At 37.1% G+C, this 17,296-nt stretch overlaps 1 protein-coding gene across 1 annotated transcript in view; it reads right to left on the bottom strand.

The window, feature by feature from the left end:
- Positions 1-16,804, bottom strand: part of RabX4 (RAS oncogene family member RabX4) — a 96,365-nt gene extending 79,561 nt beyond the window's left edge. The window contains exon 1 of the mRNA XM_067098386.1: positions 16,644-16,804. Within this exon, the coding sequence (XP_066954487.1) occupies positions 16,644-16,767 (124 nt within the window). The 5' untranslated portion in view covers positions 16,768-16,804. The remainder of the gene's footprint in view (positions 1-16,643) is intronic.
- Positions 16,805-17,296: the final 492 nt, after the last annotated feature.

Here is a 17,296-nt window from a genome sequence, read left to right as displayed (position 1 = left end):
CATCGTATTACTACACAATAGTAAGACTGAGGTCCCTCATAAGTTATATATTTCAGTTAAATCTACAAACTTTGTCCCAAAGTCCTTCTCGTGGCCACATCATACCCGTCCGGATCTGTTTAAAGTCTTGCCTTAGAAATACAAATTCTCTCCCCCCACCCCCCACATCTTATCTCTCTCTCTAAACCAAAGCCGATAAACTTAGCGGAGCAAACCGTCGGCAAATGAGGTCGTTCGCGAAGCATAAGAGTGGTTGATATTTCTTTTTTTTTCATTTGCCTTGGATGCTCTCGTCGTCTCTCTCACATTACCCAAGTGTTAAAGTTTACCTAGCACGGAGGAGAAATGTGAGACTTATAGGGAGAAAGGGTAAAACTAACTCCCTCTCTCTCTTGCTCTCATTCTCTCTCTCTCCCTCTCTCTGTGCGTGCGTGTGGACGCGCACTAACATGCATAGACGCCATCCTAACTCAGTTTAATTACAGAACCGTGAGCTTCACATGACGTCATAGCCGGGGAAATCAGGTTGAGGTAGACGGTGTATAAATACACCTGATTTCTTGCTTCCAGCGATTATCTCTGGGCGTTCATAACAGCTGCGATTCAGAGGAAGAAGAATACAGCTTCTGAATTCAGAAGCTTTAGCCACACACACACACAAATATATACATACTGTATACATGCTAGGTCTCCACCTTCCCAGAGTCCCGTGATTTGAAAATAGGTCCTTTCCCTAATTCGAATTAGGAAAAGGATCTATTTTCAAATCACGGGACTCTGGGAAGGCACAGACCTAGCATGTGTCCTGTGGCAAAGAAGATCGAGTGATTGAATTATTTTATTTAACCTGGCATAGCAAAGTGGTAAGGTAAAGTAGACAACCCTACTAAAACAGTCAATGGAAAATGACAGCGAAGCGACCTTACGGCAGAACTGAAATTAGATCGTTATATACGAAAGAAACCTGTCTAAATCCCGTCTTAAAAACTCCAGGAGGGGAATCTTTAATAAAGTACTTTCTTCCTTGCTTATGTTTAAAAGACTCGAGTGCTCTGCAAATTGTGGGAGACGAATGAACAACAGATAACCGCCCTGGAATGACTAGAACCTGCGTGACAGGGTCTAACTCTTTTTAAAGTACCTGGATGGCAAAATACTTACGATCTCGAGACTCCGACGGAAAAGATTCGTAAATTTTGGAATCAGTTTTTGAGACTAACAACACAGTGAGCGCTTCTAAAGTGAAATAAAGTACAGAACGGAGCGCTTTGCTTATTTGACAGAATTATTAGTCATAAGATCTGCAGTTTTCAGAAGCTCCCTTGTGCAATGAGATTCAGATTCGAAATAACTTACTTTTTAGCACAGTGACATAATCACGCATACAACCCCACTCTTGAATCCGGGTTTAGGTTCATCTGTATGGAGCAAATCCCCTCCAGCCCCCTAACCCAGGGCGACAACATCCCCCACCACCACAACACGCACATCCACACACCAAGTTTCCATTTTCAACCCAAAGAGGGCACCACATTCCAACGGGAGAGACAGGTCTCCTCCACCTTGGAAACCGCACGCATCAAAGAGAAGTCAGGCGCCGGGGAGAATCTAAAACTACCTCACCCTCGAGGATTAGGCGGTTCCCCCTCGATGAATAATTAAGTCAAAACACCTGGAGGTTCACTCCTCCTGATCTGAAATGTTTGCCCTCCGAAGGGCTCTTCGCGGAGCTTCCGGCTCTTCCTGTTCGTCGGCAAATATTTGAAGGGAGACTTGCCTTTTCTGTTACGTGTGAGCTCCTGAGTAGCGGCTCTCAAATTGTCCGTCTTTCCCTTCAGTATTATGAGATTTCGTGAAATCTTTTATACATTTGACTCCTATGTAATAATAATAATAACTGTCTCTACTATCTTCGTCACCATTACAAATTATATAAATAGTCAATTTATGTTCTTCTGTACTAGTCCTCTCGAAGATGTTTACAAAAGACAAAACCGGTCAGGAACCATACCGTTGGTTTCATTTTCCCCCTAATGCACGCACACACACAAACATATATATATATATCCATTGTGTGTGTAATATATATATATATATATATATATATATATATATATATATATAATATATAATATATACACACATACATACATAATATATATATATATATATATATATATATATATATATATATATATATATATATATAAATATGAATAGACAACTTTATCAGCGGTTGCTATAAACCTCCATTGTGTCAGGTAACACCAAGCACAGAGAATGCATGGTCGAGGTACACATAAAAATTATATTACTGTCTTACTGTCTCGCTCTCGCTATTTGTCTCAGGAGCATGGTCTCCAAAGTGGAACATCTCTAAGTGTCCCCAGCTACGTCTTCTATAAGAGTATTAAGCTGGAATTAGGACTGGAATATAAAATTGAGGCCAAAGACCAGCCGCTGGGACTTATGAGGTCATTCAGAGCTGAGAGGGAAATTAAGAGTAAAGGAGGTTTTACAGGCTGAAAGAGGAGGAAAACCTCTCACTTGCACTATGAAACAACTGTTAGGAGAGAGTGGAAAGTAAGATGGAAGGAAAAGAATACGAAGGGAAGTACAGTAAAAAGAATGAAAGGGGTTGCAGCTGGCGGCCTAAGGCATGCTGCAAAGAACCTTAAGTGAGGTGCACTGACGGCACTATCCCCCTTACGGAGAGTAATAAACTGGGTTGATTATGACTTTCACACATCTTGTCATTATGGCTTATTATTATTCTTATATTTATGAGTCATAAAATTGTTAGTGTAAGATGTTTCATTATGGCTTATTATTATTCTTGTTTATGAGTCATAAAATTGTTAGTTTTATAATTAGTGCCATAATCAAAGTTTCTTTTAATTCTCAGAGTTTCTATTTCAGTTTTTCTCAAACAATATCATCATGAGTTATTATTACTATCGTTCACGAGTCTTCACTATTACCGTTTATTAAGATTTATGGTGACAAATTTGTCTTACCCCAAACAATCTTAAATTGACATAGTTGCTTTCTTTCACCTATCCCTAGTGTCTTTCTGATAGCAAACACTACCCCGTTGAATTACCTCAGACAAAATTCCTCTCTTTTCTACTCATTCCAGCACATACACTGCTTTTTCAAGTTTGCCTCCTTTTCTTCTCTTTAAACTAGTCCCCTTTCTTACATTCCTTCTCTTCTGTGCACCATCAATGCAAGTTCAGAAAACCCATGGCTCAGGATATCATTATTTAATTTTCTTTTAATTATCATAAAAAGACTCATCAGCCTTTCAGCGGGGTATTTCCTGTCACCAAGGGTTCCACAACCAAGCACTCCTCTGCCATGAGATACATTTATCCATATCCTAAACCTTAGCACTTCCCAAGGCTGTAATGTCTAGACTGTGCCACTTACTACTGCCACCGAAGCAGTCTATGGTAGACATTGGTCTGATGTATCTAGCCAGTACTGACCAGATGTATCTGACTAGAACTGACCTGATGTATCTGGCTAGCGCTGACCTAGTGTTGGTGTTCGAGCAAGAAAGGCTCATTCGCCTTTTAAGAGGCAGTCATCCACTGTGGGCTATCTTGCCTTAGAATCCCAAATATACACTGCGTGTATATTTGTAACCATACGTCTTTACTCTTGGAGGAGCGAGTGCCAGTGGTTGTTAGCCTTCCGAATTTCGGGAAATCTCTTCGGGATGAAGTTGCTAGTCTCTTGCTCTGTGCCAAGGGCGTCTGGCTTCTCCTGGTGATCAGAAATCTGACCACTGATCATAACCGATTATCTCCAACACTGATTGATTTGGCATAAGTAAAAAACAAGTAAAAAATGCGCCAAAGTTTCTTCGGCGCAATCGTGTTATCTGTACAGCATATAATTAAGGCCACCGAAAATAGATCTATCTTTCGATGGTCTCGGCATAATGCTGTATGAGCAGCGGCCCATGAAACTTTAACCACGGGGCGGTGGTGGCCTATCCTATATCGTTGCCAGAAGCACGATTATGGCTAACTTTAACCTTAAATAAAATAAAACTACTGAGGCTTGGGCTGCAATTTGGTATGTTTGATGATTGGAGGTGATGATCAACATACCAATTTGCAGCCCTCTAGCCTCAGTAGTTTTTGAGCTCTGAGGGCGGACAGAAAAAGTGCGGAAAGAATAAAGTGCGGACGGACATAGTCGGAACAATAGTTTTCGTTTACAGAAAACTAAAAAACTGTTGGTATCTATTTCCTACATTAGAGTAACCTCCTTTATAGTCTCATATTAATCTTCCTCGCTATCACACATCACACAATGGTCATTGTTTCTTAGGGTGGGACCTAAAGGGGGTGGGGGTGCCTGAGTGAAGGTCATGAGTCAAGGGTAACTCCGAAAATTCGTTTGGCTACCGAGCAATCAAGACTGCCAGTCATCAATGCACAGCATTATGGATTCCAAGTATGAGTCACATATAGCTACATTTTATCGATCTCAAAACTTACGTTGTATCCCATTTAGCAGGAAGATTCAACCCACGAGTCACCTAGGCAATAATAAGATCTTTACGCACCTATTTCTTTCCTCTTATTGTGGATATTGCGAGACGCCCACCCCAGCCATAAAAGTCTAAAATCGCTATTGCATCGTCTGATAAAAGTTAACATTGACAGCGTAAAGGAAAAATACACGACTACCATAAATTCAGAGAACGAAGTCTTTTTCCAAATGTATTTGGGGTCAACCGCGATTGACCTATTCTTCGCTGGAGTTGGGATAGATCTCGACACACACGGCTAAACTTCTTGAAGAGGACCAGTGAGAGAGAGAGAGAGAGAGAGAGAGAGAGAGAGAGAGAGAGAGAGAGAGATGGGATTTTTGTTGTTGAGTTAATGTGATTTTAAGTTGAAAAGGTCCTGGCTCCTGAGTAAGCTCGTGGAAAGGGGTGAGAGAGAGAGAGAGAGAGAGAGAGAGAGAGAGAGAGAGAGAGGAGGAGAGAGGAGGACTCTGACCTAACAAATGGAGGCAGCCTCCGTTTTTACTCACACGAGACAAAGATTAACAATAGAGCCGTAATGGAAGCACAACATATCGGTGACATCTTTGGAGAGCTTAAGAGACGTCGCCCACACACACACACACACTTTATGTATATATATATGTATGTATGTATATACGTTATATACATATATATACATATATATATATAATATATATATATATATATATATATATATATATATATATATATATATATATATATATATATATATATATATATATATATATATATATATATATATATATATATATATATATATATATATATATGAGATCCAAAGTAATACTCTTAATTAGGAAGACGAAATGTATTTGTAAAAATACATACAAAGCTTATAACTTTCGTCCATCCTTCTGTTGACTTGATCACTAAACTAAGGAAGGATCTACAAAAGCTTTAAGCTTTGTATATATTTTTACAATTACGTTACGTCTTTCTAACCACGAGTAATACTGTGGATCCTTTTGTAGATAACTGGGAAGCACGATACGGTGTTTTTATATTTCATGTATATATATATATATACAGTATATATATATATATATATATATATATATATATATATATATATATATATATATATATATATATATATATATATATACAAACTCGTCTATCCCCTTGTCATCACATAGATGAGGTTTCTTTCGGAGGTTCTAATCTTCTGCTTTTCAGCAAGTATTTTGGGACGAAGTTGCTAGCCTCAGTCTTTCCCCTATCCTAGCTGTGACACCACCACATCCAAATGCCTACCAATTCCTACTGACTCCATAGGTCAACGGACACAAAATGAAATTTATCGGGACAACCGTAAAAACGTTTCTCCCTCGCCTGGGAATCGAATCCTGGGTGACCTCTAGAAATGAGTTCCCTCAACTGCTGGATTAAAAGTGATTCCTTCCACAGAAACTGGACACATTTCATCAGCAGCACAAACCGCTTTCACATAATAGAGCCACTCACCTCCCTCTTATACATGATAGAGCACCATGGATATTGAGCTCATATTCAGGAATACTTGCCACTATCTAGCCAAGACTTTCTAAGTGTCTCTATCTTTCTAAACCAGACAACTCGACTCTCTTCCTACATACATTTCAATTCCATGTTTTCTCATGTAGAGTCCAGTGATCTAATATAGAGGAGACTATTAATATTTTTTAATCTTCAATTCTTCCCACATGGCCAGTCTAACGTATGATCGACTGCTACAGCAATGCTAGTAAGTGGTAATAACGACATTGCTGACATAGGAAATATGGCAGAAGAGGGCTTAGTGAAGGATTATGAACCCCTTGGTGGGGGAAATGTTCCTAAATGGTACAAACAGCCCACACACACAATATATGTATATATATATATATATATATATATATATAGAGAGAGAGAGAGAGAGAGAGAGAGAGAGTATACAGTCGGTGGGTATATGGTTCTTATAATACTATCCATGGATAAAGCCATGAATGTGTAACCTTACTTCACAACCACAGTATTGTTTACATGGGAGACATGTGGATATATATATATATATATATATATATATATATATATATATATATATATATATATATATATATATATATACATATATATATATACACACACACACACGAGTAAATCCATGTGTGTGTGCATACAGTAATATATATTTCTGTTTTAAACAAAAGTAGTTGTGAAATAAGAGCACTTACTCACTCATGGCTTTATCTGTTGTCAATAAGATCCAGGCACTACTGGTTATTGAAGTCTTGCAGGGTAGAAAGACAGAATGGATGTTGCAGAGCATTTCCTTCCAATCAAGTAACCCGAAGCAATACTGACTTGGTAATTTTTGGTTATTTCTTATTCTTTTTATTGATTTTATTCATACGTAATTTTGTTCCCATCTTTAATCTCGTTTTATTGTGTTCTAGTAAGCCCATCTATTCTGGAAAGTCATGCTAGACAACTCTGTGGTAATTTTCCTTGAAAAGAATAGAATAGAATATAGAATTTAGGCCAAAGCCCAAGCGCTGGGACCTATGAGGTCATTCAGCGCTGAAACTTAAACTGACAGCAAAGAGGTTTGAAAGGTGTAACGGGAGGAAAATCTCGTAGTTGCACTATGAATCAAATCTTAGGAGAGGGTGGAAAATAAGATGGAAGAAAGAGAATATGAACGGAGGTTCCGTAAAAGGAATGAAAGGGGTTGCAGCTGGAGGCCGAAGGGACGCTGCAATGAACCTCAAGTAATGCCTACAGTGCACCGCATGAGATGTACTGACGGCACTACTCCCATTCAGGGCATTATCCTTGCGGATTTCTAATTGGGAAAACCTTCACGAAGCTGAACCTCGCAAATCTATACTACCGTCTAAATTAAAACGGGAGAAATGTATAACTCAAAGCCAGGTTAGCTGCAAGACAGTAATATACATCATCTGTGAGCCGAGTTCCTTTTGCCTGAACTTCTATTTCGATACCACGCTCCATCAACCGAACTTGCAGCAGAAGTTTCAACAAGTCCTGGAAATTTAGCTTAATAAAAAAAGGAGAGTAAAAAAAAGCGAAGCAGGTAACTTATTTCATTAACCCCTTCCAAATTGCCTCGCCAGGTAATCCTCTGCTGGGCATTCACTCATTCGTTAAGAGCAAGTTAGCCTCGGGTATAAAGCTTTTCGGGGGCGTTCGGTGATCTCCTCTTGATGAAAAGAAAGCGTTGTGGGAATAATTACTCTTTTACACCTTGATTAAAACAAAGAAATATATTGCGTTGCTATTGATTGACATCAGATAAAAACCTTGTGGAGAGATGGATACATGGCAGACAGGAAATGGAACAATTTTTCTGGGTAACTGTATTATTTGTAAAATGATTTTTGGGCTACAACTTTAAACATAAAGAGAGATGCTAAATGCGACTCGTCAAGTAATAGTACTTCCAACCACGACTGGCATCATATGGTACTGAAATAAATCTGGGAACAACTCAAACAAACTGATAAGCCATAGTGTCTACTGCAATGTTTGTCAGCCGGAAACTCAGTTGTAAAAGAACCAACACGCAATTACTCTCAATTCACGTGCGAGTACGTCATTTTGGGCTCAATTGTTGTCACGCAAAGTCGTACCTGACGCAAGGAACAAGTAGGAAATCGTATCATCACTGTGTGCATTTTTATCTCCAGCAATACAACCGATTTAATCCTTCGTTTCCTATAGGCAAGAAGCTGAAGAGGGTCGCATGAAAGGGAGAGCAATCGCAAGAAGAATGTCTGAAGATGATGTTTGCTAACATCGCAACGCACACACACACACACACACACACACGGGAAGGGTAATAGACAGATTCCTTAAAGGAATGTTGTGAGATACCAGTACGCTGAGCATGGCAGCTTCAACGCTGGCAATCATGGGTACATTCAATGGCGTGGGTAAGAGGACTTTGTGTGTGTGCGTGTGTGTGCGCGCGTGTGTGTGCGGTTTCAGTTCGCTAAAAAGGGAAAGGAAAAAGTACGGAGCAGAGTTGAGAGAAAATAGGGGCAAGGAAGTCTGAGTCTTAATTTTAAATTTAAACTCGTTAGCTCGTAGATGAATAACGAGATTTTATGGATTGTTATGAAATGTATTCTACTATAGGCTGCTATTTGTGTACACAAACGGTATAGTAATTATCCATATCTCATTCTAGTTACTTAATTACCAATATGCGATATACCCACGATATACCCAGTCTAAATGTTACTTAGTAAACAGGACGGTCTAATTCAAGACCTTCACTTATTAGAATTTCATGTAATTTATCTACCAGGGTTATTCAAAAAGCTATGTAGGGATTAGCCATACAATAAAATTGTCCATCCATTAATATCTGCTCTCAAAACAAAGCAGTTGATTGTTTTACATAGAGCTGGCCTTATGCCATCACGGGTCCTTGCTCAAAGGCGCCACGTAAGTCTGGTAAGGTATTGGAGGGAATAAGAGGTGTGGTGTGTACCCCTGGACTTGCCAAACCAACCTAGAAGAGAAGCTGTATACAATGGAAACTTCTCACAGGAAGATTTATAGACCAAACAAATTAAATCCAACCAAATAATGGATGTACCGGTACATTACACGCGGTTACCATCTTCTTTTAAACATAAATGCATTAATTTTTCATTCATATTCTGCATAAGCAGTATTTTCGAAGGCAAATCACTCTGCTTTACCTTTCCAGATTTACGGAACAAGATGAGCTTCCTTCCTCGAGATACTCGCGTAAGCCTAGACCTTGTGCCTAGCGAGGAGAACTATCATCGGTTTCCCATCACTTCGCTCACACGGGAGATGTCATTAAGGCAGCGCGCCAAAGTCCCCGAGTGTCGATTGTACCCAAAGTCTGCGTCGAGGATTGCTTCCCGTCAAAGGCACTGCTTTGTGTGTTCCCTAATCTTCTTCTGGCTGAGGGAATTCCGGTAGTGTTTGGTGAATGTTGTGGTCTGGTAGGTTATAGAAATCTGATCAGGAAGGAGGAAATAAGCGAATGATGACATGTAGGAAGGCTTAGGGGAAGGAGAGTTTGATGTAGTGGGGTGGGAGAGGGGGAGGTCTACGATCATTTTTACGTATAGATTTATATATATATATATATATATATATATATATATATATATATATATATATATATATATATGTATATATATGTATATATATATATATAATATATATATATATATATATATATATATATATATATATATATATAAACAGTGAGTGGTCTTAATAGGTCTGTAGGTCTATTCCATCCCACTCAACCTTCATCCTCTTTCCTTCCTGATTCAAAGGAAAGGATCGTCGCAATAAAAGAGCCTTTCCTTTCTCGGGATAATAACAACGTCCAGCCTAATGACAAACAACAAAAAAAGCCCGGAGCAGGCTTTGGACATCACCTCCTCCACGCATTTCGGTATATCACAGATATTCAATGGACGATTTGGTCCGAACGACAATGACAATTGAAGCCGATCAGCGGAGCCCGCCTCACTTGCTAAATTCCGAAATGACGGTCCCATCACATTACTGGACAATTAGCATCTCTGATACGTTCAGGCAGTGACAATACACACATGAGAGAGTTTATGGGGGTGGTGGCTTAGAGCCTCTCTAGTGAGGATTGAGGTCAGGGCACCCAAAAGGTCAGTTTAATATTGTATACAAGACTTAACGATATGTCCATTTCTCTTTGCGCAGTTGCGGCGTTCTTTCGGTTAGACGAAATTAACATCTGTTACCTCAGTTCAGCTTAATTAAAGTCGTTATTTAAATGACCGGGTTATACAGACCTTTAAATTGTCTAAATTTGCATCTACGAAGAGGTAATGACTGAAGAAAAGATAATAATAAGATTAATGTCATTTTGGAGGGGACAGTTAAGTATTTTATAAGAATGATAAAACAGATATCCAAAATGATTATATATATAACACATACAATACATATATATGTATGCATATATGTATATAATTTATACATATATATATATATATTATATCTATATATGTTTATGTATATGTATGTATGTATGTATGTATGTATGTATGTATGTATGTATGTATGTATATATATATACATATATATATATATATATATATATATATATATTGTATGTATATATAACTGAATCTGAAAATACTTAAAATACATATATATAAATATAAATATATATACATATATATAATATATATATATATATATATATATATATATATATATATATATATATATATATATAATATATATATAAGATATATGTGTGTGTGTGTGTGTGTGTGTGTACATATATAATTATTGCAATCAAGGATCAAAAACTGAAAGAAGAATGAGTTATCTGGGATATTTCCCCACAACAGGATTAGAGATTTAGAAAGACACCTTTGAGATAATTATACTTATCGACCCTAGAGCTGAAAACCTGCGTTTCCAGAAATTTCTCACGTTCAGAGATATCAAGAAATAACAGCAGTTATCAGTGAAAAATTACCAACTTGAAAAGTTACGAAGAGCCGCTAGGCTCTTCATGAATGTGCAGAAGGAAAAGCAAGTGCCTAAAATCCTTTCGGTCTAATTGTAATCAGGGGTGATTATTTTAATGAACAGATTCATCTTCATCATCATCAATTTTCCATGTGGAATCCATCTAGATTAGGATCTCGTCATCGCTCGTTCTTTTTTGACATTATTATTATTATTATTATTATTATTATTATTATTATTATTATTATTATTATTATTATTATTATTATTATTCAGACGATGAACCCTATTCATACGGAATAAGCCCACAGGGGCCACTGACTTGAAATTCAAGCTTCCAAAAAATATGGAGTTCATTTGAAAGGGGTAACAGAAGGTAATAAGAAATACAGAAGAAGATCAGTTATGAGAAAGACAGAAAAGTTAAAAAGTTAATAAACAAATAAATAAAAATGTGAGTAAATATAATTAAATTACATGGAGAACTGTATTAGAGTAGTAATGCATTGCACTTTCGCTTGAACTTCTGAAGACATCAAAGAAATATTCTGTCGAGTTACCTGAACTTGAGCAATTTCACGGTTAATTTGGAGATTGCTTCTCCATCTGACATTAAACAAAAATTACCTCTACAATGCACTTAATGACACCTATTCTTCGCATTGCAGACTGCACTCCAATTTATCGATAAATGTTGCAGACATATTGTAAGCCCGTTCGCGAAATATTGATTTATTTTATACCTCAGAGCTTAGCAGAAGTTCGATGAAGTTTGCAAAACACGTCTTAAAGAAGGGTCATGATATTCTGAACAGTTCTTTCTTTTCAACAAGGCAGGCTCCTCCTAGAATTGACTGTAACAGCAGAAATAAACCAAGTGGTTACTAAGCCGTTTACGCCATGCATGAACCACGTTCACTCTATTACAACATTGGCTCTTCTGTAGGTCAATGACGTCAGAACAAAGATGCAAATAAAATGAAAGAATAACGAGGTAAAAAATTTGACTATAAAATACAGACTTGAACACCGACTTGTAGACAATGATAGGGGCTAGAGAGTTGGGTGCTGTTGGGGAGGGGAGTTGCTGGGAAAAGGTGTGGTCTTAGGGGGAAGGGGAGGTGTTGGCAGTGAATTTTAATATGGACCATCAAAATGAAACAGAACAAGTGATTTTTCTATAAGGAAAACGTGAAAAACATCTCGGAATTTCGTATTATCGAAACGACAATAATTTCAGGTGAAGGTGTTACCAAAATGTAGGAGTGTGTGTGTGTGGGGGGCGGGGATGGGGGACGAACACTCAACCCCATGGATATGTGAAACCCCTAGATGGCTGTAGAGCACTTCAGAAATGCACAGAAGTCAAATCATTTGATTAAATGCATAATAAATCTTTTATCATTTTTATCTATCTGGTTATTTTCGTTGTAGCAACACTTCATACTGAAATCATCTTTATTGATAATCATTTTATATTTGCTGTCAAAGGTCTGATCACTCAAAGGCCACTTGGTAAGAAAAACTAATCTCTAATGTTCCAACACAAATAAAAAAATGTAGGGTAATGTTTTTCAAAGGAAAACGAACCTTTAAATTAAAAAAAAATAACCAAATAGCCAAAACAAACGAGGGAATGAGAAGTAAATTGGCTATACTTGGGTAATGCAGTAAAATGAGTCACACCAATCTTTTACTTCTATAGTCGAGTCTGGCGACGTCTAGGGAAACCACACAAAATCTTGTGTCTACGGCGAGTTTTGGTGACTATAAGGAAGAAGTTAGTCCCGATTATGTCTCTTGAAGTTAAGAAACAGACTGAATGGTAAAACACGAATGATAATAGTGTAATATCCTAAACACTCTAATATTCGTCTCTTACGTACATGTACGGCGTCCGTGGCAGCTATTTTAAAAATGGCTTGTAACTAGATCACAAACTTATTATTAAAAACCAGTTATAACAACTACAATAAGAGAACTTGAACGATTACATAGTCCTGATATAACTGGATGATTCATGAACTCTCTCTCTCTCTCTCTCTCTCTCTCTCTCTCTCTCTCTCTCTCTCTCTCTCTCTCTCTCTCTTCTCTATATATATATATATATATATATATATATATATATATATATATATATATATATATGTGTGTGTGTGTGTGTGTAAATATATATGTATTTTTGTACATACACATATATATACATATACATATATACATACATATATACTAAGAAATCACAAAAGTAAGCGTGTGATTTTGTTTATTAGCTGAAACCACTGGGAAAGTTCAAAATGAAACGACGGAGTGCCAAGCCCCGAAGATATGTTAAAATACACAAAAGTACTTGGCACTGTCGTTTCATTTTGAACTATCCCAGAGGCTTCAATTAATATATATATATATATATATATATATATATATATATATATATATATATATATATATATACATACACATATATATATATATATATATATATATATATATATATACGGGAGGCCAATGAAGGCAATCAAATACCCTCAGCCAGCCCAGGCTCGAAGACAATAAAAGGAGGGAAAGAAAGAGGGCGTAACATCGAAGGCGGCAACATACCCTCCACTGAAGAGCGGATGATTGTAAGGGCCAGGGAAAACAAGAGGAAGAAGGGAGTTCCGAAGTTTACAAGTAGATGGGAAAAGTCATTCACACATTGAATACGGGGATTTTTTTTTGTATTTCATTAGTATACAAGAGTTCCCATTAAGGTATCGTGCACTTTTTTTACGTAGTAAATTTCACTGTCACAATAAAAAGAATGAGAGAGTGATGGCGTAGATAAGTTATTTATAAACGCCTACTCTTTTGGTAGCTGCTTCTTTTAAAGAAAAACTGCTAATGGGAAGTCTAATTTTTTATACAGTATGGGAAGCGTGTTTTAAATGTAACGGGAATATAAAGTAAACAAAATTATATATGTTTCCCGAATGCTAAAAACAATTATCAAGAACATTTCTTGAATAATAAAAAACGAAGTAACAAATAAAAAAAAGACTCCTAGGAAAAACATTAACAGAGAATATCGAGAAGAGATTCCTTGAGCAATATAAAACAAATTAGCAAAAAAATATTCATAGGAAAAAATATAACCATAGAAAAATATCGAGAAGCAATGTAAAACTAAAAAAAAAAAATAGTTTCCAGGAAAAATATGAAGTGAAAAACATCGACAATATTCCTCGGAAAACACAACAAAAATACCAAGGATATTTCTCGACCAACTCCCCACTAAAAAAAAGACGAGAAAGTGTGAAGTGTTTTTTTTTTTTTTTTTGAAAGTTAAGACAGACAAACAAAATCGTGAGTCACACAAAACCCCTAAGGACTTAAAGGGAGAATTCTCTAATATCCCTGACTCACAGACCAGGCTGAGGTACGAATTGCTAATGAGGGTCTGATCGCCGTGTCTTTACCTACTTGGAAAGAAAAGGTGAGACATTTTGCAATGGATTATAAATTATATATATATATATATATATATATATATATATATATATATATATATATATAAATGTAATACACACGTGTATGCATACTCATACTGACGACTAAATGGGTGTGTGAAAGAGTATGCGCACGCATGCGGAAAGAGGGACGATACTTTTCTTTTCTCGTCTTTTTCATTTCTATCTTTGGCAGCTATTACTCGCAAACAATGAAGCATCAGATAATTAAATGTACACTGCACAACGGCAGAAGTTATTCGAAGTCTGATTTCAATTCAACAAACAGCTTTTTCCATAAATCGTAGTTACCAAAGTTCCAAATTGAACGGTACGAGAGACGCAATTTGCCAAACGCTCAACAAAGAGCAGTGTACTAATCCTCCTCTTTGTTTTTTATTAAATTTATTTCCTTCCTGTTTAGAATAAGGTAAGTTGTTTTAGCTTGCCAGATAACACCATATTATGGTTTATCACATGGTGATGACAAAGTACCTTCAACCTAACAATGGCGACTTTGAAATGAAATTCCTTCCTCTCATTCTATCTTAAAAACCAAGATTTTTACATCTCGATAAATGTTTCCCGCTCTGATTTCTCCCTTTGTTACTTCATTTCCTTTTTCCTCTTTATGATGATCTAGTCATTGTTCTCCTCTGAGACTGCATCCCCCAAGTTTTAGCTAAAAGTCTGTTTATTTCCAAGTTTTAGCTGGAGGTCTGTATTTCCGGCGATTATCCCTCAATTGTTAAAAGCTTTTCTCATTCTGAGTCGTTCTCCCGTCCATAAACAACAACTTGGATCCTTTCCCCAGAAGATTAGTTCCCAACAAAAGCCAATCTATTGTCTTGCGCTTCCCCATCTTCATCTCTTCGTCCTCACCTGCCAATTGAGCATCCCTTTGACTCTTCTTCCCTTTTATCTAACGCACTTTCACCAATGCCATCTCTCACCTCGGTCCGGTTTCTGTTTCGTTTTATTTCGTGATGCTTTTATCCACCTGAGTCCAAAAATTAAAAAGACGAAAAATAAAACTGGCTAAGATCGGAAGACAAAGGCCCCAAAAAGATTTCACGTTTGACGGACCACACCTATCGGCATAAAATATTCCGTCGGCGCCGCTGGGCCGTCCTTCACAAATCACAATGAATGGCTATCCACAGGAAAAACAAAAGCGGTCGCTGAGCAGCGTACTGGACGAAATAAAAAAAAAAAAAAAAACACCCCATTCCTATTCATAGTTCAACGACTGCAATATGTTGTTTACATAGACCGTTTTTGACAGTTTCATGTTGCCTGGCATCGATGGATACTATGTATTACTTCGGTTGTTCTGCAGAGCGATTAACCTCGAGTAACAACAACATTTCGTGGTGAATTTGTTTTTGCACCTACTGATGTACAAATGAATTTAATAAAACCAAATAATGGTAATTATGTGGGCTACTAAATGTAAAAACAGTAAATATGATACGCCTTCTTTTTATAGTTTTACAGTAGGATAAATTAATCCTGATAATCTCATTTGGCAAATTTCCGAGTCCATAACTGCGTCGTATTGAAAGAGGGGATTCGCACTATATACGAGATGCTTGCTTACATTAAAAACTAAAGAATATAAGGATAAAAGCTACATGGCTTCCTTCTTTTTTTTTTATATATAATCGACTATTTTTATTTAAGATATTACGCCACGTTCCAGATCACTTGTTATGCATCCAGCTGAGGAAAGTCAAATCGATACGAAGAGGAAATAAAGAAAGAAGGAAGAGAAAGAGGAGAAAAAATGAAAAACAAAAACAGGACTTTACGAATCGGACACGGAATCCAATTGCTTCGCTCACGGCAGAGAATCGACGGCACCGGAGTCGATGTTTACTGCATTTCGGGGTTTTCCGTATCCCAGTATTTAATCTGGAACTGTTACTTCGCTTTTTTATTTTTACCCTTTGGTCATATGCATGAACTTCCCAGGCGTTAGGACGGGTTGACCAGCAAGGCACGTCGAGAGCAGTATCGTTCTTTTGTTGTGGTAATCGCGATTATCACAATACAGCTGTTTAATATTAAAAGGCTCGAGGCACTGTACTCACCGACTGTGGAGATGTATGTGTCGTAAAATCTCTCATCACAAAACCTGTGCACGAGACATGTTTTTCCCACATTCACATCACCAATCACCAAAACCTTATACGTGGCTGTAAAGTCGACAGCCATGACTGGAAACAGAGACGGCACTGCCAACTTTAGCACTGATACTCCACTGACTCATTCCTACCTATTGATCTCTTCCTCCCATTTTCATTCCGGTAAAAAATACGTTTTCTTGAGAGATATTTTTTGGGTTACTTATCTAATATTGACTTTCTCTTGCAGTAGATGAATGTCATGTGTATTTAAAATACGCAAATAGAATTAAACATACTATAATGTAATACTTCGCTTTAGATAACTTTTAAAATTATATTGTACACCAATATTTACGGACACCTGACTTTTATTAGGTAGAAAAAGTAAATAAAATGGATAAATTTTACGACCTTCAACTCGCAAACTCGAAAAAATGACTGAATTACGAAAACATTAGCAGAGAATGATCACACTTCCCCATCAGCCAAATGAAAACACTTCTGATGAAACGCACACATTTTCTGTCACTTTCATTTGATCACTTTGTACAAATACCATACAGCTAAGATGTATTACCCTAAATGATTCCACTTATGGTTATCAGATGCACGACGAA

This window comes from Macrobrachium rosenbergii, chromosome 55 (assembly GCF_040412425.1).
Source record: "Macrobrachium rosenbergii isolate ZJJX-2024 chromosome 55, ASM4041242v1, whole genome shotgun sequence".
Classification (NCBI taxonomy): Eukaryota; Metazoa; Arthropoda; class Malacostraca; order Decapoda; family Palaemonidae; genus Macrobrachium; species Macrobrachium rosenbergii.
Note: the sequence above shows the minus strand (reverse complement) of the source record. Positions and strands in the feature narration are given on the sequence as shown.